General features: G+C 36.0%; 1 protein-coding gene across 8 annotated transcripts in view; it reads left to right on the forward strand.

Moving 5' to 3' along the window:
- Positions 1 to 24,175, forward strand: part of KDM6A (lysine demethylase 6A) — a 206,337-nt gene that overhangs the window by 61,793 nt on the left and 120,369 nt on the right. For all 8 annotated transcript variants that reach the window (XM_065901133.1, XM_065901140.1, XM_065901134.1 and 5 more), the window contains exons 3-4: positions 10,024 to 10,132; positions 18,951 to 19,000. In XM_065901133.1, the coding sequence (XP_065757205.1) occupies positions 10,024 to 10,132; positions 18,951 to 19,000 (159 nt within the window). The remainder of the gene's footprint in view (positions 1 to 10,023; positions 10,133 to 18,950; positions 19,001 to 24,175) is intronic.

Raw genomic sequence — 24,175 nt, forward strand, 5'->3', positions numbered from 1 at the left:
AAAGTTGCTTCACTCTACCTCTACTCTCTCTACCTCTGCCTCTTTTAAGTCTCCCCCTTCCTCAGCCCAGTCTTCCTGACTTTCTCATTTGGTCAAGTTCATAGTAAGAACCTTGTGTAAGTCCCACTGCCACCATGTTGCCACCATGTTTTGTCTAGTATTTTCAGTTTTCAGCAGAGTGGTTGTCCAGGTTGCCTGAAGAGGGAGTACTTCCTAATTCTTTTCATTTTATGGCACACATGGAAGGATGATAGTTTGTACTAATTACTGGGAGAAACTATTGAAGGCACTTAAGGTACAGTCAATTAACAGGTTGATAGTTCATGGAAGAAGTAGTAACTTTAGCCAATAAATATTTGGCGAAAAGTAATTAAAGAACTGAAAAAGATCACTGCTGGTGGAACATTATATTGGTTCATTTTTGCTAGTGGGACTGTCAAAAGCTTAAATTGTGCCTCCCATTCAACTGTGAGGAAGTTACGTTGAAGAAATATAAATTGGCCAAATTATGTTCATTGGGTAATAGTAATAGTAAAAACTTGGTGAACAACCAGATACTCTTCAGTAGAAACTAATTATGGTTTAACCATTATTAAAATGATTTGCAGATGTTATTTTGATGTAGATCTGTATACTTTGATGCGGTAAGCAGTTAATGATATATAGAATGAAGGAAATAGTTTATAAACTGCATACAAAGATTTGTACTATTTGTTTATATAGTCGCCCCTCGATATCCAAGGGGGATTGGTTCCAGGACCCCTACGGATACCAAAATCCACAGATGCTCAATTCCTTTATATAAAATGGCGTAGTACAGTTGGCCCTTATATCAGCAAGTTCTGTATCCATGGGTATGGAGGGCCGACTCTGCATAGAGAAAAGTCTGGAAGAGTATATTCAGATCGATTAAAACTTTTTTTTTTTTTAAAAGCACTACCTTTGGGGGAGAGGCCTTTACTGTATTGCAGTTTTCCTAGTTTTAGGATCGTTCATTTATTTAATAAATACATTCTAATTGCCTACTATGCATTAGAAGTTGTAGAATTCAAAGTAGATTATTTTCATGAAGCTCATGGTCATAAATGTGATGTCCCGCTCCCCCCCTCCCCCCACAGTGAAGTGCTTACTCCTTTTTTGTACATTTATCATTTTAGAAATGTGTTTAAGGCAAATGAATGCATAATTTGCTGATAAAGATATTAAAGCAAGCATCCATGTTATAGCAGGCATAATATTTTACAAACTTGATCAAGATTTGGTCTACATAATCTTGTTGTATTGATAGACGGCTTTCTTTCTGTGTATTTTGGGAACTCTGAATTAAATGTGTACAGCTGAAGTGATGGGGAGAATGATTGCTTGTAAGATTGTCTGTCTACTTCTAGACAAATAAAAGACTGGAGTAGCAAGCAAATGAAGGAAAAAAGATGGGAAGTAAAGCCTACTGCTTTATATGGGAAATCACAGGATTATTCTGGGCTTTATTCACAGAGGTCATTCTGCTGAAATTTTATCTCATACTCTCCTTGCCTCCAAATTTGAAATGTATATTATTCTTTTAAAGGTTATCCAAGACTCAATTCACATGTTTATAAATAATGTACTTTAGTATAACTGCGCATTGTTACATTTAGCATGATACAGAAAAAAATATTTGGAAAATAACTTGGCTGTTTTGACACAACAGCTTTCTAAAAATTTCATGTTGGGGGAATTCCCTGGTGGTCCAGTGGTTAGGACTCTGAGCCTCCACTGCAGGGGGCATGGGCTCGATCCTTGGTTGGGGAACTAAGATATCCTGCAAGCCGCGTGCCATGGCCAAAAATCAATCAATAAAATAAAATAAAAATTTCATGTTGGTCCTGAGCGTGTATACGTGCATGTGTAGATAGGATTCACTAGTTCATTTGGCTGCATGCATCAGCAATAAAGGTTTTAGAGTTAGTAGTAAACTAGCAACTTGCTGGTGGTTGAGACAGTACAGCCTAGTTTGCTTTGTTGCAGCTGTATTTGGCATTCTGTGCCAGTTATACTAAAGAGAGAAAATAATAACACTAGGTGAACTAAGGAGATTCAGAAGATACAAAGAAATAGGGTGAAACCATTTAACATTTTCCAGATAATACACCACATTTTGTTTGAACTGGTATATTATCATTTATATATATGGGCGGTAGTGTTTTTCTGCCACAGGTGGCTTTTGAATATGGGAATTTGATTTTTTGTTTTTGTTTTGCTGTTGATTTTTTTTTTTAATGTGTGTGTCTTTTTGCGGGGGAGGGGATAATGATGATTGCTTTTTATATGATTTAAAATAAAACTAGATGAGAAAACATGGTAAAGAACTTAGGCTAAATCTTCCTTGTGGGATGGTGGGAACAGGAACTGGCGGCCTTATTTATGTGTTGCTTTTGTGTTTGGTGTAGAGGTAGAGTTGTGGAAGGAGCTGTGTGTTGGAGCTTAAGAGGAAGAGCTGCTTATGGAGGTCCTCTTTCTTGCAAATGACTTTAAGTCCCTAGGCATGGCCTGAGTTGCACACCTTGCTGCTCAGAGGCTCTGCAGCCATACTGTTTGAAGCCACCCCTGCTAGTTAGTAGCTCTGTGACCTTGAACACAGGATTTACATTGTCTATGCCTCAGTTTTCTTATCTGTGAAGTAGGGTCTCCCTATCTCATAGAGTAATTGTGAGGATTAAATGAATAAGTATATGTGAAGTGCTTAGAATAGTGCCTGGTACGCATCAAGAGCTCAGATATTAGCTGTCAGCACTTGAATTACGAAATTATCTAGTTTGATTTCAGTAGTGTAGTTCTGTGAGGATGTTTTGCAATAGCAAAGCATTTCAATAGTTTATTTGAAAAGAATGGTACTTAAGGTGCTAGTTTCTTGAATGATGCTGATTTACTCGTTAGCATCCAGCATATCCACTGAATGCAGAGTCCAGAGAGGCTGAGAAATCCAGGATCCATGCTGATATGCTTAAATTTTGTTAACTGACTTTGTTGTGATGCAAAAGATGTATATTAGTTGAAAAGTGGAGTGAGGGAGATAGGGTAGAGTAACAGATGTATAAGTTCTTGTATCTTCTCTAAAATGTTACGTATGGGTGACAGTTAATTAGATTTTTTAATATTTCCCTTTATCCTGTTGGTATGTATTAATGATTATTTCATTAGGCTGCTTTTTTGTTTGTTTGTTTGATTTAAATGAGGAAAGAGGGCTGCATACTCATTTATTTCTTAATAAGAATTCTCAGAGGCAATCAGTTCTGGGCTGCTCTGGAACTCTACTGTTCCAGGAACTTGGGCTCTGTTTTCCTACTCTCCATCCCCAGCTTGTGACTTCTACCATCTGGCTGATTTTCAGCTAGGGGGAGGAGGGGTTGAAGCAGAGCATGTCCTTTCCTTATATCCCATTGGCCAGAACTTAATCACCAGGCCACACCCACAAGGATGGCTGGGGATCCCAGTGTTTATTCTGTGTCAGCATATGTCTAATTAAATTTGGGGGTTCTATGAACAGAGAAGAAGAGGAGAAAGGATATCAGGGACTCCTATAATCTGAAGCAAGTTACAGAAAAGTGTTTATATAAATATGTAAATATTAGTACTAAGGTGGGAAAAATATATGTGCTTGAGTCTGCACAAAATAATCTTGAATATAGTAAGAATTTTTAACTTTTGTTGCATCTGGGAAAGGGGACTGGGTGGCTGGGGTTAGTATTGGGGGAGAGACTTCACTACACACCCTTTAGAATTGGTGATGTGTAAAGTTTAACTTTTCAAAAATAGTAAATGAAATTAAAAAGAGAAGAACGGGAAGTCTGATATATAAGTTCAGGAATGGATGTCATTAAGAATCAATAATATTATTTTAAGTGTGTAACCCTTCATTAAAAAAATGGCGTGTTGAAATTTCAAAAAATGGTTTAGACTCAGGTACTTTCAACCCTTTCAGATTCCTAAGGTATTTTAAAAACAGGCAAAGGCATTGCGAGTGCCTGGAAAGGGGAAGAATTCTGATTTAGGCATATTTCTGGGAAGGATATCAGCTTTAATGATGCAGACATTTTTATGGTTTTGAGGGAGGAGGTCAAGATAGTATATTTATTTAGAAATTCTGGAAATTCAAAGTGAATAAAATGTAATGGAATCAAGTCAGGAGATATGCATTCACATATACACATGTGTGTTTGTGTGTGGTTATGTATTCTATATAATATTACACATTGTGTGCTTATATCCGAGAAGCTCAAGGAATCTTTAAAAAATGCAGCTCAGAATTGTATCCAAAGTAAGAACTCTCCTTTTTACCCCCCACTAAGATACCTTAGTAGTTTATGCTTTAATTCTTTGATATGAGCCAAAGAAAGACGGCCCATTTAATTTTTGGCATATTTAAGTTTTTCTCCTTTCTGATTGCACTGAATTAAACTGGTTTGTAAATTATACCCATTCATTGGAACTACCCAAAGTGCAATTAATCTCTCCTAAGTGACAGCTTCTTAACTATTTGAGTAAAGCTAAAGCATCCCTGATGATTTTCCTCAACTAAACTCAGTTAAAATCATTTTCACATTACAGTTTTTCCATCTTTCACCAAACTAGTAACCTTTTTTATGTTACCACCTGTTAAAATGTGGCACTCAGAACTAAAGATAATTTTGGAGATCTGGTCAGAGCAGACCTTGGTGAGCTGATTATTGGTGTTGATTTGTGTAATATGCTTCATTAATTTGGACCGTGAATACATTTTTAGTAGCCCTATTTCATGGATGACATGTTGACCTGTAGTCTGCTTCAATCCCTAATCTTTTGTAAGTAGTCAGCTGCTAAACCATCTTTTATGTCTGTGGCTGTTTTTAGGAATTATGGGCAGGATTTAGGAATTATGGGCAGGACTGCATGCTTGCTTTGATTATATTCAACCTAAAAGTTTGGTTCATTTAAAATAATGGAAATGAGTTTAAATAACGAATAAGATTAATCCTTAGCATCCTGACTTGCAGCTCCTAAGAAATGGAAGTTTAGGACAAAGAAGAGAGGGTTATTCGAGAACCTAAAATAATAACATGACATTGCTTCATTAATTCAAGAAATGTATATTAAGCCCCTATCGTGTGATCATGGGCTGGGATATAGCTCTTCCCCTGACGGAGCTTACAGGTGAGGGAGGCAGTAAGCATCTGGGAATCTGATAGAAGAGGAAGGGCTTCAGAGTGGGAGCCACCAAGCTAGGACTGTGTTGAGATTCTGGCTTTGGGCATTGATGGCAGGCATTACAAAGAAAGAAAGAGAAAAAAAGGAAACCATTTGGGGTATTTAAATCTACATTAGTTTTCGCTACCATTTGTATGTCACCCAACTACTTCAGCTAATCTTTCAAATTGGAAAAAAACCCACATTTGTTTAGATGTTGCCTATACTTAACAATTCTAAAATAGTAACAACTCATATTTTAGCTAGGGATTGACCAAGTTTCTCATAAAAGACTTTAATGCTTAACATAAAAAAACCAAATTATTTACATGTCTGTGTTTATGAGCGGTAATCTGTCAAGGTTTAGAAATAGCGGGTAATGATAATATTACTATTCTGAGATAACTGTTTTTTCAAATAATAAAAACAAAGCAGCTACCGAGCACAAATTATATTGAACATTGTGGAAAATGGTACTGTAATGGGAGGAAGACATCCAGTCTCTCTATGTAGCTGGGAGAACCTTTACTCTCCTTTGATTCTAGTATTTAATGATTAACTGTTTATTTCCCTTCTCAATTTTTTTTTTTTTTTTTTTTTTTTGGAAGTAGGTGGTAACGATTATGGATGTGTAAACCACTAACTATAAACTACTATAGGATTTTAAAGTGATTTTTGTGGAAGGTGTTGCTCATCCCCAGTGCAAGATATACCATTATTTTTATAGGTTTTTCATTTATAAAAATAAGAAATTTTGCTTTCTTAGTATTTAGCATATGGGTTGAATATTCATTGTTTTTAAGCTTTAAAAATTACCTAGTCTACACTGTTCATTTGCCATATGTCTGTATAAATTTAAACACAAATTTAATGAAACAATTTAAAAATTCAGTTGTCTTGCACTAGCCATGTTTCAAGTGCTCAGTAGCCACATATGTCTAGTATATTGGGCAGCACAGATTATAGAACATTTTTGTCATTGCAGAACGTGCTCTGTTGAATGATGATGATCTAGTACAAATGATTTTCATTCACATTTCTGACTACCCTTACACTAAAGGTAGTATGAATCCTGGAGGAAAGCATAATAATTTTTAAGTTTAATTATGAAAAATTGTAAAATGAACAAAATAAAAAGTTTCCGTATGGCTGGACTATAGACTTTCTATTTTTTTCATTTGTTTTATATTCTAGTTGTTTTTCTCTGCATATGTGTACAAAACCATACTTATCCTATATGGGGATGATTTTATTTGTGCACATTTAAAATGAAAAAAATAAAAGCAAGAATATAAAAGTAACCCTTTTAGAATGTTAAATTGATACAGCCACTATGGAGAACAGTATGGTGGTTCCTTAAAAAACTAAAAATGGAACTGCCATATGACCTAGCAATCCCACTACAGGGCATATACCCTGAGAAAACCATAATTCAAAAAGAGTCATGTAGGGCTTCCCTGGTGGTGCAGTGGATAAGAATCTGCCTGCCAATGCAGGGGACACTGGTTCGATCCCTGGTCCCGGAAGATCCCACATGCCACGGAGCAGCTAAGCCCGTGCGCCTAGAGCCCGTGATCCACAACAAGAGAAGCCGCCGCAATGAGAAGCCTGCGCACCGCGTCGAAGAGTAGCCCCTGCTTGCCGCAACTAGAGAAAGCCTGTGTGCAGCAACGAAGACCCAACACAGACAAAAATAAATTAAAAAATTAAAAAAAAAAGTCATGTACCACAATGTTTATTGCAGCTCTATTTACAATAGCCAGAACATGGAAGCAACCTACGTGTCCATCAACAGATGAATGGATAAAGAAGATGTGGCACATATATACAATGGAATATTACTCAGCCATAAAAAGAAAGGAAATTGAGTTATTTGGAGTGAGGCGGATGGACCTAGAGACGGTCATACAGAGTGAAGTAAGTCAGAAAGAGAAAAACAAATACCGTATGCTAACACATATATATGGAATCTTAAAAAACAAACCAAAAAAAGAAGGTTCTGAAGAACCTATGGGCAGGACAGGAATAAAGATGCAGACGTAGAGAATGGACTTGAGGACGTGGGGAAGGGGAAGGGGGTAAGCTGGGATGAAGTGAGAGAGTGGCATGGACACATATACACTACCAAATGTAAAATAGATAGCTAGTGGGAAGCAGCCACATGGCACAGGGAGATCAGCTCAGTGCTTTGTGTTCACCCAGAGGAGTGGGATAGAGAGGGTGGGAGGGAGACGCAAGAGGGAGGAGGTAAAGGGATATATGTTTATGTATAGCTGATTCACTTTGTTATACAGCAGAAACTAACACCATGTAAAGCAATTATACTCCAATAAAGATGTTTAAAAAAAAAGTAACCCTTTTAACAAGAAATAGTTTTGCTTTATAGAAGTTTGCCTGAACTTTGTTCTAAATCTAAACTAACTACATATCGTCTATGTTTAAAACTAGCCTTTTAATGAAGCTCATTACTATAAAAACACTGTTTCATTCTAGCTTATTTTATGAGTTAGTAGTATTGGAAAATTGCCCCATTTATTTATTTTCCTTTAAATGCTTTTAAAAAATTGTTAGTATTTGCCTGTATCTAATATCAGTGCTTACCTCAAACACTTCAAATAAATTCATGAAGTTTCACCATGAAATGGTGACACAAGGTGCTTGGAACGTTTATTCTGCCTTTTTGCTCATCTTCATTTTGTTTGGTATTTGGCTCTGTCAGCGTCATTTTTGACCACTAACATAGTTGGTAGGTTTAGGTACGTGCTGGCTTTGTTGGAAATTACTATGACTCTGTTGATTGAGTCTGAGTGTCCGTTCTGATTTTTGCCTGGTGTTGTGTTTCGCGGTGATCAGAGTTGTGTATAGTACTCACTTTAGATGTATTCCTTTTTTTAATGGAATATGGAAGATAGGTAATAGATGATCGTGGTAGTGGCATCAATGTTTGGTGATAAGAGGAAGTATAGGATGTTGCCATCTTTTTACTTAGATTATTAAAGAAAATTTATTCGTGTTTGTATCTTGAAATCTTTTTCACCATGAAACTATATTTGCTTGTAAATGTAGTGCTAATCAGCCATGAGAAATTATCAGAGAGGAGTAGCAAAAGTTTCTAAATATCTAACTTAAGAGTTTAAAAAACTAAGACAATAACTAGCTTTATTTACAATGCCATTATTAGCTTTAAAAAGTCATTTTATTTAGTGTAAAAATTAATAATTGTCATACTGTAGCCCAATAATTTTATGAATTTCACTGCTATTAAAAAGCACTGAAATAAATTATATTTTTGTACTCTAACCATCTGCCAGATAGGATTATGTATGACTTAAATAAAGAGGATCTTGAAATTTCATGCCTCCAAATTATAGTAATTTCTGAGATGTCAGTGTAGCATTCAGGCTCTTTTAATTATAAGGAAGCAGAATGATAAGTTTTCAGTGATTGTGATTTGGTATATATGTACATTTAGATAGCTAAGAGTGGAATAAGAACTGAAGACAGTCCCTTTTAATAAATGTTAGACTTTAAGGATGGTAAAATCATCCCAAAATTCGCCTTGTTTAGGATGGCTTCTCCAAACTTGATAAGTATTTATGTATGTGCTTTGGATAGGTAAATTTAAAATTTTGAAACTCTTCATCAAAAGGCTTTATATTTTACAGGAGAGGAAAAATCAAGGCATTTTAAGTGGGTACCATGCTCCACATCACACTTTCTTATCCCATCAAAAGCTCTTGAAGCGGTGGTGAAAGGATTTTTTGATAATGGAAACTTTTTTTGTGGACACCAAACCTGAGAGTGTACTCAGACATTTGAGAAATCATACACATTTTTTTCTTCAGTGACTCCAGCACACAATAACACATAAACAACATTGTAGTGTAGATTGTTAGGGAAATTTTGACAAAATTATTGGGGTGCTTGAAACAATCCTGGAAGAGTTGGAGCTTTTTATCTTAACCTAAGTAGAAGGTAGAGAAACAATTATTTAAGTACCTATGGAGTGCTAAGCACTGTGATAAACCCTTAGAGAAGTTTTCTAGTTTTAATCCTTTAATCAGCCCTTTGAGTGTTATTAAAACTGAGAATCAGAGACGATAGGTTCCCCAGGATCTCCTGTAGCTAATGATGACTGGAATTTGTCAGACTCCAGAATCCTTCTTTCCATCATTCATTTTTTCCCCTCTACACTCTTCTAGGATTACAAAAAAAGAATGATATCCTTAAAATACTGTTATTTTTTTTCTTCAGGGAACCAACCGAGAGTGAGTGCATATGCATGTATTGGAATGGGGGTAAAATTAGGAATAGAGTTAGAGTTGGTGGGTATGACGTGTATCATAAGAAGGTAATTGAAAGACAGTTTATGGTAGTTTAAGTGGGTAGAGGTGTTGGTAAAAAGTAGCTCTTCAGTATAAATGGTAGTTATTATTACTCTGGAGATTCTGTGAATTCTCATGTGATTCAATAGAGTTCTTACCATTTGTGGAAAAGATTAATATATTTGTTTATGTCAACATGGACCACAGTAAAAATTTAGATTTACAGCTAATGAATAAAGTTATCAGAGTGTTCCTACATTATCTTATTTGGCAAGTATTTCCATTTTATAAGTAGGAAAAGCACTTATGCCATAATTAGTGGTTCTTTTAATAAATAGGTATTTTAGAAGAATGCTGCATTGACTATATCTGAGGTAGAAGTAAAATATATTGATTTCTTGGGTGATTGAATGGAGGATTATATGCATTATCTCAGGAAGGAAATGTATTTTAGGGTTTTGTCTTTTTTTTAAATGTTTGTATTTTTTATTTCTAGGCTGTTCGCTGCTACGAATCTCTAATCTTAAAAGCTGAAGGAAAAGTGGAGTCTGATTTCTTTTGTCAATTAGGTCACTTCAACCTCTTATTGGAAGATTATCCAAAAGGTAATTTTTTTCCCCTTGTTAATTACTGTTTGATTTATATATGTATTCAAAATAACTGTAATTGTACTGTATCGGAAGTATTACCATTTTTACTTCTAAGAAATTATAAGCCTATGAACATCCTAAAAACAATGAGAAAAGTGGAGTAGATGGAAATGGGAAAAGTTCACATGACTCCATGTAAATCAGCAGTAAGTTGACCATTCAGCTAAACTGATAGCGTACTACCGTTTTGTTCTGCCTTGTGAAAAATTCCTGCTTTTTAAAAAGGCTCAACTATAGTAGAAAGTGAGCCATTGATGGACACTTTGGAAGAGTAACACAAACTCAGCATTTCTTTTCTTTATCCTTTAACTTCGATTTTAGCTAGAGAATATTTGAATGAAAACCTGATCTGTAGCCATGTTATTGTAAAGGTAAGTAACATAGAGAGATGATCACACATGAGCTTGAGCGTTGGATAAAGCATTTTTAAAATTCATTTGAAAAGCTTTTCCTATCGGAAATAAGTGAGTTAAATTATTGAAGGTAGCCCCCCAAGATGTGTCCTTTTTATGGTACCAAGCGGCTGACCCAGGCCATTACTCACTTAGGAAGTTAAAAGCACCCCCCAAACACCACACCCCTCAATACCAAAGGCAAAGAAAAACTATATTCTTATAATCAATAACATTTTAACCTTTTGATGATAGTAAACATTTTAATGTGGAGTGGATGGACTTAATGCTTGTTTTCCACAGATGTATTTAGGTGGGCTGAACAACTGAAAGGTTGTTCAGGGCTAGAGCGAAGGATTGTTCGTGTTTAATTATGTTAGGTCAAGTGAATACTTTCCTAATGAAAGTACAATTTTACTTTGAGACAGGTATGCTGTGGGGTTTGAAATTAGGCTTATTCCCCAGCTCATCTCTGTGGTTCAGCTGCATTACTTTTAACAGATTATAAACATCCCTGAGCTTCTATCTGTAATCTGTAAAACGAGGGGAGGATGTGGTAGCTGCTCAGGGGTTTTGGGATTCCTGTGTGAAACTGGTTAATACTTAGCAAAGTGACTTCAGGGTAATAGGTATTGATAATTATTTAACAATCTATTAGATATTTTAATTAAAACAGTAACTTATTTAAAGGAAAGCATTATACAAAAGAAATAATACAGAGTTCTGCACAATCTGATTTTTCAATGCTGCACGTTTTATTTGGAGAGCGCACTAGTTTTAGAGCATATAAACAGAGACCCAGACTTGAAAATTAGGTTTGCATATGTGGCTGTATGTCCTTATTGCTTAGTGGTCATTTAAAATAAATAAACAAACAAACAAATAAATAAAAGCTTTTAAAACTTTATTAGTCTATGAATTTAGCTACATTTTCCATTTATAAAATGTTTGGCTGTGAAGGTAATGAAGAATCCAGGGATATTTGTTTTGGAGGTGTTTTCTTTTTTGGAAGGTGTGGTAGGGGGCACGTGGCAACTAGACAGTGTTGGCAAACGGGCTTGTAGGAGTAATCTAGAAAGATGGGAGAAGAGAAGGGTAACCCAAGGATGTAAGTCCTTGAAAAGGTGTGCTCTGCGACCCGTTTGCTGTTGTGTAGATGAACTGGCCATTGATAATTTGTAATAGGAAGAAGAGGAAGGAGAGAATGAATGCAGAGGTATACATTTGTATTTCAGTATATTTTAGTATTTCAAGCTGATGGCTTCTTATTTCCTAGACGAGAGTTGTTTGAATTCATCCTTGAGGCTTTATTGACCACATTCCCACTTAAAAAAAATCCTTTAAAAATACTAATTATTGAAATCTTTCTATCCATTCTCTTCACTGTCTTCCCAGAAGTCCCAGACTAGAGCCAGTCTCTAGTAGCCCCTTCCAATGCATCATCACCATCATCACCAATTTATGGAGACATTTGTTACCTCAGGCTACTTTCTCCTTTTTTCTTTGGAACCAGTACAAGATGAGAACCTCTAGCCCCAGCCAAATAGATGTTTATTTTTAGAGAACAGATTACAAACCATAACTTACTGGGAAATAAACATAAACTATTCAGTGAACATGTGAGTAGACTGCTCAGATGTATGTATGTGGGGGATTTACTGGCCCTCTTTATTCTGAGGACAGTTCTTTAAATACTGTCCTGAGTCCTCTTGTGCATGAAATTTTCAGAGTTTGGGGTTCCTTATGAAAAACTGCTTCTACTTTTGGAGTAGAAAATGCTAGAAAATATTTTCTGTACATTTTGGACTGTGGTTTTTCTGCCCTTATTTCTTATTCTGATCTCATCTACTTCCTGTCTTATATGAATTTCTAAAAATTTCTGATCTACAGATAGTATACTTTCGTTGTCTTTACTGTTATGGATTTATTAATTAAAAATTACCTTTTCATTTCAGAGGAATTTGAAGAAGAAGATAAAAAGACCTTATAAAACATTTTTTAGTCTTTCTGGTTGGTAATATGTATGAAGAATTTAAAAAATTTTCCATCACTTGATTTGGTTATTAGGCTTCTAGGAATTTGTCCTGAAAAAGTAATTGGTTAGAGGATTGCGGGAAAATGGAGGCTGGAGGCTTATTGCACTTAGCCTGTTGTTGGTTGGATTCCTCTGCAGTGAGTTTAGCATACAAGATGTTTAGTAAGGAGTACCTTTAGGATCAGCACTGTGGAAGGTGGGAAATGGAACCAGGATTGGACAGAGGGAGAAGTTAAGCTTTGACAGCCTTGGCCAACTCCATGGGGAGCCCCGAAGCTAGAATGGCTATCACTGGTTGGGCCAAGATGACCAGGCCTTTATACTCCATTCATTCCATACTGGACATGGGAAGGAGTGTGACCTCAGGCAAGGTTGCTCTCCTCAGCTTAAGACAACTCACTGCTAGAGGCTCTCTTGTACACAAGACTGCCAACAGTCCTTCCTTGAAGTGGGATTTGAGTGGTTCCTGATAGTGTCTATACCTCCTTTTCACTCCTACCCCCACAGCTAACCTGTCAACCTCAGCTGAACCAAACAGCTGATGGGGCTGTCAGACAGACTGCCTTAAGCCATGGAGATGGTACTGTGATTTCTCTTCTTTGAGTTGAAGAACAACCTGAGAGACAGAGAACCCCGGGCTGAAGGACAAGTGTATATTCTTGTGAATATATGTGATGGGTCTCAGGAGCAGTTTAATTAATAGAAATTATATGTAAATATTTGTGAATATGTATGGCAGATTATAGGAGAGAATCGTCATTAAGTTAAGTTGATTGCTTAGAAAATCCAGTAGTAAAATACCTCAGTACACAGCAAAATTATAAAAAGATAGAAACTCTGAGGTAAGAGACTTGGGGTGCAGATAGTAAAAATTCCAGAAGTAAAAAAATGAGTTGAAGGAGATACAATAATTAATCATTCCTGATATTAGTATGAAAACCTTGACACTTTTACAAATAGTTTCTTCATGGTTTGTGGTGAGCTGGAAGTTTTCCCTGAAATTCCACCTGACGATAGATCTTTCTCCCTTTCCTCCTTCCTTCAAGTAATTGGTCATTTGTTGCATTGTCTATCACTTTTGGGCAAAGTAGGTTTTGGTTGTTTTAGTTCCTCAGTAATTATAAATGGCTAGGGCAAGTTACATGCTAAGAGTTGCTTATGTGGAGAAGTCTTAAGTCAGAGTTGGTGAGCTCTTTTTGTCTTTCTCTCTTTCTGTGTTTCTTGGGTGGAATGACAACACTCCATCCTAGGATGTATATAGTATAAGGACATAAAGTGCATGTTTTCCAATAATAGATCTTGAGTTTGGCTTCTCCAAAAATTGCCTTTTTTTGGATCCTTGCATGGTTCATCTCTTTATTGTCATGGTTGTTGGAACTAAAGGTTGTGATTCTTGTAAGAATCTGCTCTTTGTTTAAAAGTTCTTTCAGATAGTCATTGGGATAGTTTGCATAGTATATATGATACAAATTTACTTTGTGTTGAAATAGTAAAATGAAATGAAAATCCAGAATACTGACATAAACTGGCATGTAATATACATAGAATGAACATGATGTATCTTTCTGAAAGCTGATACAGTTAAGGTGATCATTCATGTGTTTTCATTGCATTTGTAGTCATTGTACCCTCTTTCTCTGTATAACTTTATTTAAACATATTTACTGATATAAACAAATCACTGTGCCTCCACTCCCTCTCATCACAATTTGGGAATAATTGATTTTGTTCAATCTACTTGTGGCCTAGAATTAGAAAATGCAATTGAGAAAAATAACCCAAGGGAAAAAAATAGTGACCATAACCCAGGTTGTCAGAAGTTCATATCCAGGCAACGAGCAAAAGTTGTAGCTTCAAGAACTAGAGAGCTGGTGGTAGAACACATTGAAGGAATACAAATAAGGCAGCTACTTGATGGTTCTTGTAGTAAACCAAATGTGCGATATTAAAAACCTCAAGGAGGGACTTCCCTGGCGGTCCAGTGCTTGAGACTCTGCCCTTCCTTCCACTGCAGGGGGCACAGGTTCGATCCCTGGTTGGGGAACTAAGATCTCGCATGCTGCGCAGCCAAAAAAATAAAAAAATAAAAATAAAGACCTCGAAGAGTATATTATTTTAATGACGACAAAGAAGTAGTAAATCTGAGATCTCAGTAGATGTGTTAATTTGACTTGAAAACCTCAGTGAAGATGCTGATAGAGGAGTAAAAGGATTCCAAGATTTGTTTCTTTGCTTTTCCAACTTCCTGTCTGCTTGTCTCTGTAATCTTAGGAACAAAGGTCTGTCGTGTTGGATACTATCCAGAGGGTTTTTCAAATGTTAATGTGTATTAATGCTACGTATAAGAGAAGATGTGTTTTAGGCAGTCATAGATTTGAGAAGGCAGAAAGGTGCTAGGGAGTTAGGTACATCAGTCATTTATGTACAGTGAAACAGTTAGTATAAGCTCTCTGAGATCTCATTTATCCCAGGGTATAAATACAACTTTTTAGTTCAGCCTCAGATAAAAATAATCAAAGATCTTTTGACCTAATAATAATCTTAGGCAGTCACAACTTGTTCTGGCCTAAAGATGACAGTCAGTGCAACCGACAGATTTACTTGTACTTCTTTCCTTTCCTTCCCTTCCATACCCATAGACTCACCTGTGAGCAGCTAACCTGCTGCCTATAGTGTTATACACTGGGCTAGAGATGAAAAGAGAAATGCTGAGTTCTGCCTGCAGTTAGTGCATAGTCTAATGTGAGTGTAGATTGAATTTTAAATCTGTTTCTTCCTTGCATTTCTGTTGCATCTTACTCTGAAGGAGACTCCCTTTTTCTGGCAGAAAGTTAAATTTAACTTCCTTCTTATTTGCATTTGTATTTTTGCTTGTTTTCTTTTGCATTTAATTTTTTTAGACCTGGTTACTTTGTTAGTACTCTGCCAGTTTTCTATAATCCTTTAAATTCATTATATTTTTCTCTCTTTTTTAAAGTCTACACAGACTAAATGGGCTTATTTAAAAACAAAATAAAACTCAGAATTATGAAAAAAGTCTGTCCATAAATAAAGTTGATTCCAACGATTAAAAATATCTGACCTTTGGAAATTGGTTGATAGAGAGTTGAAAGTAATATGTTTGAGCACACCATTCTTGGTGAAGTGGCAAAAGAAAAGGACAGTCTTGCCTGAAGTACTGTTAAAAAGATTTCCTAGTGGGATGAACAAGGACTTCTTGAGCCAGTAAATAACTCAGGGATCTCCAAGTGAAGATTAGGTGATTTAGGGAAGGAAAAGCCCATTAGACAGATGGTACAATCCTGAAACTGGTTTTAAGCATTATAAGTATGTCCAAATAAATGATTTCCCTCATTCTCTATTAAGGACTTAAGGAAAATCTAGTTACAGTGGAGTAGGAATTTATTTTCACAATAGGTAACTGACTTAAAGATTGGAAATAAAGGACTGTGCTTTGGTTAAAAGGATTTCATTAGAGAGACTCTGGTGGTGGGTACTTGTAGAGTTTTAATGATTTATTTGGATTAGGAAACATGTTAAATATGTTAAGGTCTTTCTTAAAATACAGGATCCTAGGCCTAATGGAGTAAAGTATAATTGTTGAGAAATGTGTAAATGAATGGAAAGATAACAAATGCTTGTTGAAGTCTCATTTACAAACCTGTGCTTGAAATTTGGAGCATTTACTTTTGTGACTTTGAATTTGAGGGCTTGTATTTATTTCTCAATTCATCATATTGTAGTATGGATGCTGTGTTTCTCCCAATTGATAATCACATAGGCTTCTTCGGTTCACATAGGTACCTCGGTTTCAGTTACATCATACTCTTTAAGGGCTCTTCAAATTCTAAAATGGGAATTTTATGAAGTCATGTAATATATATTGTTATTCATGTTATTGGAAACATACCCTTCAAGTTTGTTGAAATTCCCATTAAAAGGGCAGTCCAGGCTTGATATGGTGATTGCACAAAATTGTCAGGGACCCTGGCTTCTCTTGGTTAGGAGGCACAAATATCAAAGACTTGATTCTAGCTTAAACAATAAGGAGATTTATTCCCTCATATAATTGAAAGTTCATAGGTGAGTTGTGCACTAGATATAGTTCGAAGTCTAGAAGTATCCAGTACTTTCCATCTGTTTCTGCTGCTATCTTCTATGGGCTTCATCTTAAGAGTAGTTCCCCTGTGGTGGCAGTTGGTGATATATGCTTCCTTGTTCACATCAGGCAGTAGAGAGAAAACACCTTTTCCATGACTGTTCTCTATAAATCCGTCAAACCTTATTTGACTATTCTGTTCTGTCTAGCTTGGTAAGTTGGTTTGCTTTTCTTTTTAGAAAACCATTAATCAGTGATCTTTATGAGCTAGCTACACTCATGTATGAAGAACTAGAAAACAGAAGATGGCTTGAAATCACCTCTTCCTCAGAACTGGAAAAATTACAGTCTAAATGTCCTTCCAGTGATAGGTTGGTTGGCATCATCTTTGTGCAAAAAAGATGAACATAATTCAAATAAGTTACTTGTTCAGATACGTGATGATGTTTTTGGGTGATGCTTCTCTAATTTGAACATATTCAGGAAGTTCTCTATGTGGTATTCTATATGGTATTCATTTTGGCTGCTTACTGATGAACAGTATGAAAACATACCTGGAGTTTTAGAGTTTTAGTTTTAATTTCCACCCTCCCCATTTTTTTTCAGTATAAAATTTTTTTACACGTGTTGAAAATCTTATTTGAAAATGTTACTCTTTAAAAATTGAGGTATAATTGGTATATAACTATTAGTTTCAGGTGTATAACATAATGATTTGATGTTTGCATATATTGTGGAATGATCATAGTTAAGTCTAGTTAACATCTGTCACCATACACAGTTACAGTATTTTTTCTTGTGATGAGAACTTTTAAGATTTACTCTTAGCAGCTTTCAAATATGCAATACAGTATTATTAATTATAGTCATCATGCTACACATTACACCCCCGTGGCTTGCTTATTGCTCATGAGTTTTTAAAGAAAGGCTCTCTACCAATTCTAATGTGCATGTATAACCTTTACTTTACTTTGTTACTGCCTGCCCCTCACTGAGTTTTTGGATTGACAAGCTCTACAGTTGACTGTTAAACAACCCAGGTTTGAGCCTTGCAGGTCCTCTTATACGTGGGTTTTTTTCAGTACATATATGTACTACTATTTTTATCATCCATGGATGTGGAATCCGTGCACATGCAGGGCCGACTGTGGGATCTGATCACAGTGGATTTTGGTATCTACGGCGGATCCTGGGACCAATCCATTGCAGATACTGAGGGATGACTGTAGTTTAATTTCTTCCAGAGCCTGTTATACCTTGAGATGGATTTAGGGGTATGGGATGCCCTATTTTGGAATTGAGTTGGAGTTTGGGGTAAGGTAATTGTGGGCTGGGTTTTTTTCTTTTTTGATTGTATGAAAGGGAGAAGCACAAAAGGAATACGGTTGATCCTTGCACAGCAGGGGTTTGAACTTCGCAGGTCCACTTACACATGGAATTTTTTCAGTAGTAAATACTATAGCACTACATGATCTGTGGTCGGTTGAATCCAAGGATACAGAACTGCGGATCCAGAGAGCCGTTGATAAGTTATACTTGGCTTTTCTACTGTGTGGAGGTCAGTGCCTCTTACGTCTGTGTCGTTCAAGAGTCAACTGTAGTTCCTTTGCTCTTTGAGGTGGTTGAGCTCTTAGTCATTTTTTTTTTTTTTTTTTTTTTTTTTTTTTTTTTTTTTTTTTGAGGTACGTGGGCCTCTCACTGTTGTGGCCTCTCCCGTTGCGGAGCACAGGCTCCGGACACACAGGCTCAGCGGCCATGGCTCACAGGCCCAGCGGCTCCGCGGCATGTGGGATCTTCCCGGACCGGGGCACGAACCCGTGTCCCCTGCATCGGCAGGCGGACTCTCAACCACTGCGCCACCAGGGAAGCCCTCTTAGTCATTTTTGGAAGTGAGATCCCTTGTTAGAACAAACGACCCATCACATTCTGGAGTATTAATCCATTTATCAGATTTGGTCTCTGAGGAAGGTCAAGTTGATTCAAGAGGTTGCCTGCCCAGATTCTGTTCAAGTGCAGGTCTGAAATGTGACCATGGTTTTACTTCCTTGAACTCCTATATATTGGACATTGGTTACCATGTCTGACTATGAGTAGGGACGCCCCAGAGTTTAAATTGTTTGGTTTTAAATATCACTATCTGCTGGGAGGTGGGTATGATGGGAATTTTGTTGTAATGTTTCTTAAAACTTGTTAATTGATTTTGAAATGGGACATAATTGTGACTCATGCTTATTTTCCTTCTTTCAGCATTATCTGCATACCAGAGGTACTACAGTTTACAATCTGACTACTGGAAGGTTAGTGCACATTTGCATATCCCTTCCCTTCCCCTCTTTCCCTCCTCCCCTTCCCTTCCCTTCTCCTCTTCCCTCCCCTTCTCTTCTCTAGCAGATTACTGCTGTTTATACTCAAAACGAATTGTGCTCTTGCTTTTTTGTTTTGTTAATTGAATATATTACTTCTAGGCAAAAGGGATTGGAAAGGGAAAAATGAGTGTTCTTCATTTGTGCTGTCTTGTATGATCAACTTGTATTTTGTTAAAAGAATTAGATTATTTTGACACAGTTTGTTGGCCAAAGATGATCCAAAGTGTGAAAGTTAAAGCCATTAAAATCAAATGGCAACAAAATGATTCTTCAGTTGTCTTAAGTTGGTACCTAGGAATAAAAGAAGTCTGAAGATGGCTGTATCAGGCTGAAAAGGGAAGGCATAAATGAAAATCTTTATTGGTATAGTCTGTCTATAATTGGAGCTCTGAGGACAGCTGAACCTAACCATTTTTTAAAAGACCAGTACCTAAATGAAGAACTGTGCACAGCAATGGATCATCTATTTTCTTAGTTTGAGCAGTGCATAAAGTTACCTGGACAGGTTAATCTTTCACATCATGTTTACTTTGAAGTATAAGTTTACTGACCAGTGGGGTTTCTTTATCTGAATTGCCATTTCAGATTTTTAAGGTGGGTTTTATTTTTTCTATTGCCTAATTTATGTTTCTTTTTGATATGTAGAAGTTTTAACAGTATATTTTGGTAATTTGAAAAAATATATTGAAAATATCTTTTCTAGTCTATGGCTTTTCTTCTTTTTAAAGCTTATTGAAGTATAATTAAATACCATAAAATTCAACTTCTTTATGCCATTCAGTGACTTTTAGTAAATTTCCAGAGTTGTGCAACCATAACCAAAGTCTTACTTTAGGACATGTCTGTCTCACCATAATGAAACCTCATGCCCAACCCCTGGCGAGTACTAATCTACTTTCTGTCTCTGTGTATTTGTATTTTCTGGGTATTTCATATAAATGGAATCATATAATATGTAGTCTTTTGTGACTGACTTCTTTCACTAAGCATATATTTTTAAGGTTGATCCATGTGTAGCATGTATTAATACTTTATTCCTTTTTATTATCTAATAATATTCCATTGTGTGGTTATACCATATTTTATATATCCATTCATCAGTTGAGCATTTTAGTTGTCTCCACTTTTTGGCTATTGTGAATAATGCTCCTGTGAACATCTGTATACAAGTTTTTGTGTGGACATATATAGTTTCAGTTCTCTTTGGTAAATAACCAGGGGTGGAATTGCCAGGTTGTAAAGTAAATCTATGTTTAACATTTTGAGAAACTGCCAAAATTGTTTTCCAGGGTGGCTGTAACATTTTACATTCTCACCAGCAGTGTATGAGGGTTCCAGTTTCTCCATATCCTCATTATTACAGTTTTTATTTTGCATTTTCCTAATGACTGATGTTGAGCACTGTTTAATGACCATATTAGCTATTTGTGTATATTCTTTGGTGAAATGCCTCTGTAAACCCTTTGCTGATTTTTAAATTTGTTTTTTAAAAAATTAGTGTGTTGGGACTGCCCTGGCGGTTCAGTGTTTAAGACTCCACGCTTCCAATGAAGGGTGCATGGGTTTGATCCCTGATCTGGGAACTAAGATCCCACATGCTGTGTGGCGCGGCTGAAAACTTCAAAAAAACATTGGTGTGTTGTAAGAGTTCTTTATACATTCCGGATACAACCCCTTATCGGATATATAATTTGCAAATATTTTCTCAAAGTCTGTGGCTTATATTTTCATTTTCTTGATAGTATAGTTTGAAGTGCAAAAATTAAAAATTTTGATGACATCCAATTTCTCAACTGTTTCTTTCATTGCTTGGGCTTTTGGTTTTGTAGCTAAGAAATCTTTGCCTAATCCAGTGTCATGGTGATTTCTTCCATTGTTTATTCAATCAGTTGCTTCAGTACAGATAGTACTGCAGTAAATAGTAAAAGTGTCTTTTTGTTAGTGTTCTTTGGTATAGATTCTCTTTGGTATAGATTCTCTTTGGTATAGATTCCTTGATAATTGGGATTGCTGGGTCTAGTGGTGTGAACCTCTCCTTTGGGAGCTCTTGTTTCCCCTTGGTCTTAACCAAGAAAGTTTATGTCAGCAGGCTTTTTGTGAAATCTGATAGGTGAGAAATGGTGTCTTGTTTTTAACTTGCATTTTCTTAATTGAATTTTAAAGACTATTTGTGTTTCCTTTTCTTTGAAATATTTGTTCATTTCTCTTCAGTTGGGCCATTGTTTTCTTTCTGTTTTGTATAGCCATATTTTATGTATGATCTATATTTATCCTTTATTTGTGATAAAAATTGCAGTTTTCATTTATTGTTTTATTTTGCTTTTGTGTGTTTGTTTTTGTCCATGCAGAAGTTATTTCTATCTAGTCAAATTTATCAGTCTTTTTCTAAATTGCACCTGCATGTTGAATCATAGGATAGTTTTTTCCTCACTCTCAGGTGTTAGAGAAATTCATCCACATTTTCTTTTAGTACTTAAATGGTTTTAGTTTTTAATTTAAATCTCTGATCCATTTGGGATTTATCCCTGATTTATAGTGTGAGGAACATCTAAGTTTATTCTTTGCCTATGGCTAATTATCCCAACATAATATATTGTTAAAAAATTTCATTTTTTCCGTACTAATTTGAGATGTTGCCTTAGTTGTATGCTAAATTTTCATATGAAGTTTTGTCTACTTATATTTTCTGTGGTCTGTTTCATTAGTCTGTTCATGAATTAATACTATACTATTTTACTTAGAGGTTTTGGAATAGGTTTACACTACATATACAGTATGTATACGGTAGTGCTGTGGCACCCTTTCCCCATTGTTCTTGTTTCTAGGGTTTCCTTGGCTGTCCTTTCTTTGTTGCTTGTTTTTCCAAATAAACTAATTAACTCCACAAAAATAGCTGATGATTTTTCTCTCCGGCTTTTTTGAAGTATCATTTACATTATTTTAAGTGTTCAAATTTGCTGCATTTCGGCAATTTATATGGTATTGTGTAATCATTACTGCAATTAAGATATAGAATGTTTCTATCACTCAAAGTGTTCCATTGTCCCCCTTTACAGTTGATTCCCATTCTTGACCCCTGGTCCCAGGCAACCAGTTATCTGTGTATATGCTTTCTGGGTCTCTAATTTTGCCGTTCCTAGAATGTCACACCCTGGATTCAAATAGCATGTTTTTTTTTGTTTTAATTTAGCATACTGTTTTTGAGATTCATCCATGTTCTTGTATGTATCAGTATTGTGTTTCTTTTCATTGTTATGTAGTATCTAATAGAATGATTATACCACAATTAATTTTCCCATTTATTAGTTGACAAATATTAGGGTTGTGTCCAGCTTTTGATAAGCATGAATGAAGTGCTGTGAACATTATTTGTTTTTGTGTAGACATAGATTTTCACTTCTCTTGGTTTATATACCTAGGATTTGGAAATGCTGGGTCACATTGCAGTTGTAGAGTTAATGGCCAAACTTTTACAAAGTGGCTGTACCACTTCACATTCTTACTAGCAATATATGAGATTCTCAATTGTTCTACATCTTGGATATCACTCGGTACTTTCAATCTTTTTAACTTTAGCCATTCTAGTAAGTAAGTAGTGGGTTTTCATTTTGGTTTTATCTGCGTTTCCCCAATGATAGTGATGTTGAGCATCTTCTATGTGCTATTGGCCTTTCATGTACCTTTTGTTATTATCTGTTCACATCTTTTGCTGATTTTTAACTTCTTTTTGTGTATTATTAATTGAGTTGCATGGGCTCTTTGCATATTCCCTTTGTCAGATACGTTTTGCAAATACTTTTTCACAGTCTGGCTTGCTTTTTGTTTTCTTACTTGTGCCTTTTTACGAGCAAATATTTATAATTTTGATGAAGTCCATTAAATAATTTTTTTCTTTTATACCTTGTGGTTTTTGTGTTCTGCTAAGAACTCTTTGCCTACCTGAAGATCATGAACATTTCCTCAGCTTTTTTTCCCCAGGAGTTCTATAATCACATTTCTTAAATTTTGGTTTATGATACATTTCAGGTTGTTCATGATGTGAGATGAGCATCAGTGTTCTTCCCCACCCCTTGAACACATATCCAGTTGTTCTAGCATCATTCATTGGAAAGACTGTCCTTTCAAATTTGATTTACTGTTTATTTCCTCTTAGATAAAAATCAGTTGACCATTTAGTTTTGTGTCTATTGCTAGATCCTCTGTTATATTCCCTGTTACGTTATGTTCTATATGTCTATTTTTTCTTTTTTCCTTTTTCTTTTCTTAATGTCTTTATTGGAGTATAATTGCTTTACAATGGTCTCTTAGTTTCTGCTTTAAAACAAAGTGAATCAGCTATGCGTATACATATATCCCCATATCTCCTCCCTCTCGCGTCTCCCTCCCACCCTCCCTATCCCACCCTTCTAGGTGGTCACAAAGCACCAAGCTGATCTCCCTGTGCTATGTGGCTGCTTCCCACTAACTATCTATTTTACATTTGGTAGTGTATATATGTCCATGCTACTCTCTTACTTCGTCCCAGCTTACCCTTCCCCCTTCCCCTTCCCCGTGTCCTCAAGTCCGTTCTCTACGTCTGCATCTTTATTCCTGTCCTGCCCCTAGGTTCTTCAGAACCTTCTTTTTTTTTTTAAGTTTAAGATTCCATATATGTGTGTTAGCATATGGTGTTTGTTTTTCTCTTTCTGACTTACTTCACTCTGTATGACCGTCTCTAGGTCCATCCACCTCACTCCAAATAACTCAATTTCGTTTCTTTTTATGGCTGAGTAATATTCCATTGTATATATGTGCCACATCTTCTTTATCCATTCATCTGTTCATGGACACTTAGGTTGCTTCCATGTTCTGGCTATTGTAAATAGAGCTGCGATGAACATTTTGGTACATGACTCGTTTTGAATTATGTTTTTCTCAGGGTATATGACCAGTAGTGGGATTGCTGGGTCGTATGGTAGTTCTATTTTTAGTTTATTAAGGAACCTCCATACTGTTCTCCATAGTGACTGTATCAGTTTACATTCCCACCAACAGTGCAAGAGGGTTTCCTTTTCTCCGCACCCTCTCCAGCATTTATTATTTGTAGATATTTTGACGATGGCCATT

Source organism: Phocoena phocoena, chromosome X (assembly GCF_963924675.1).
Source record: "Phocoena phocoena chromosome X, mPhoPho1.1, whole genome shotgun sequence".
NCBI classification, from domain to species: domain Eukaryota; kingdom Metazoa; phylum Chordata; class Mammalia; order Artiodactyla; family Phocoenidae; genus Phocoena; species Phocoena phocoena.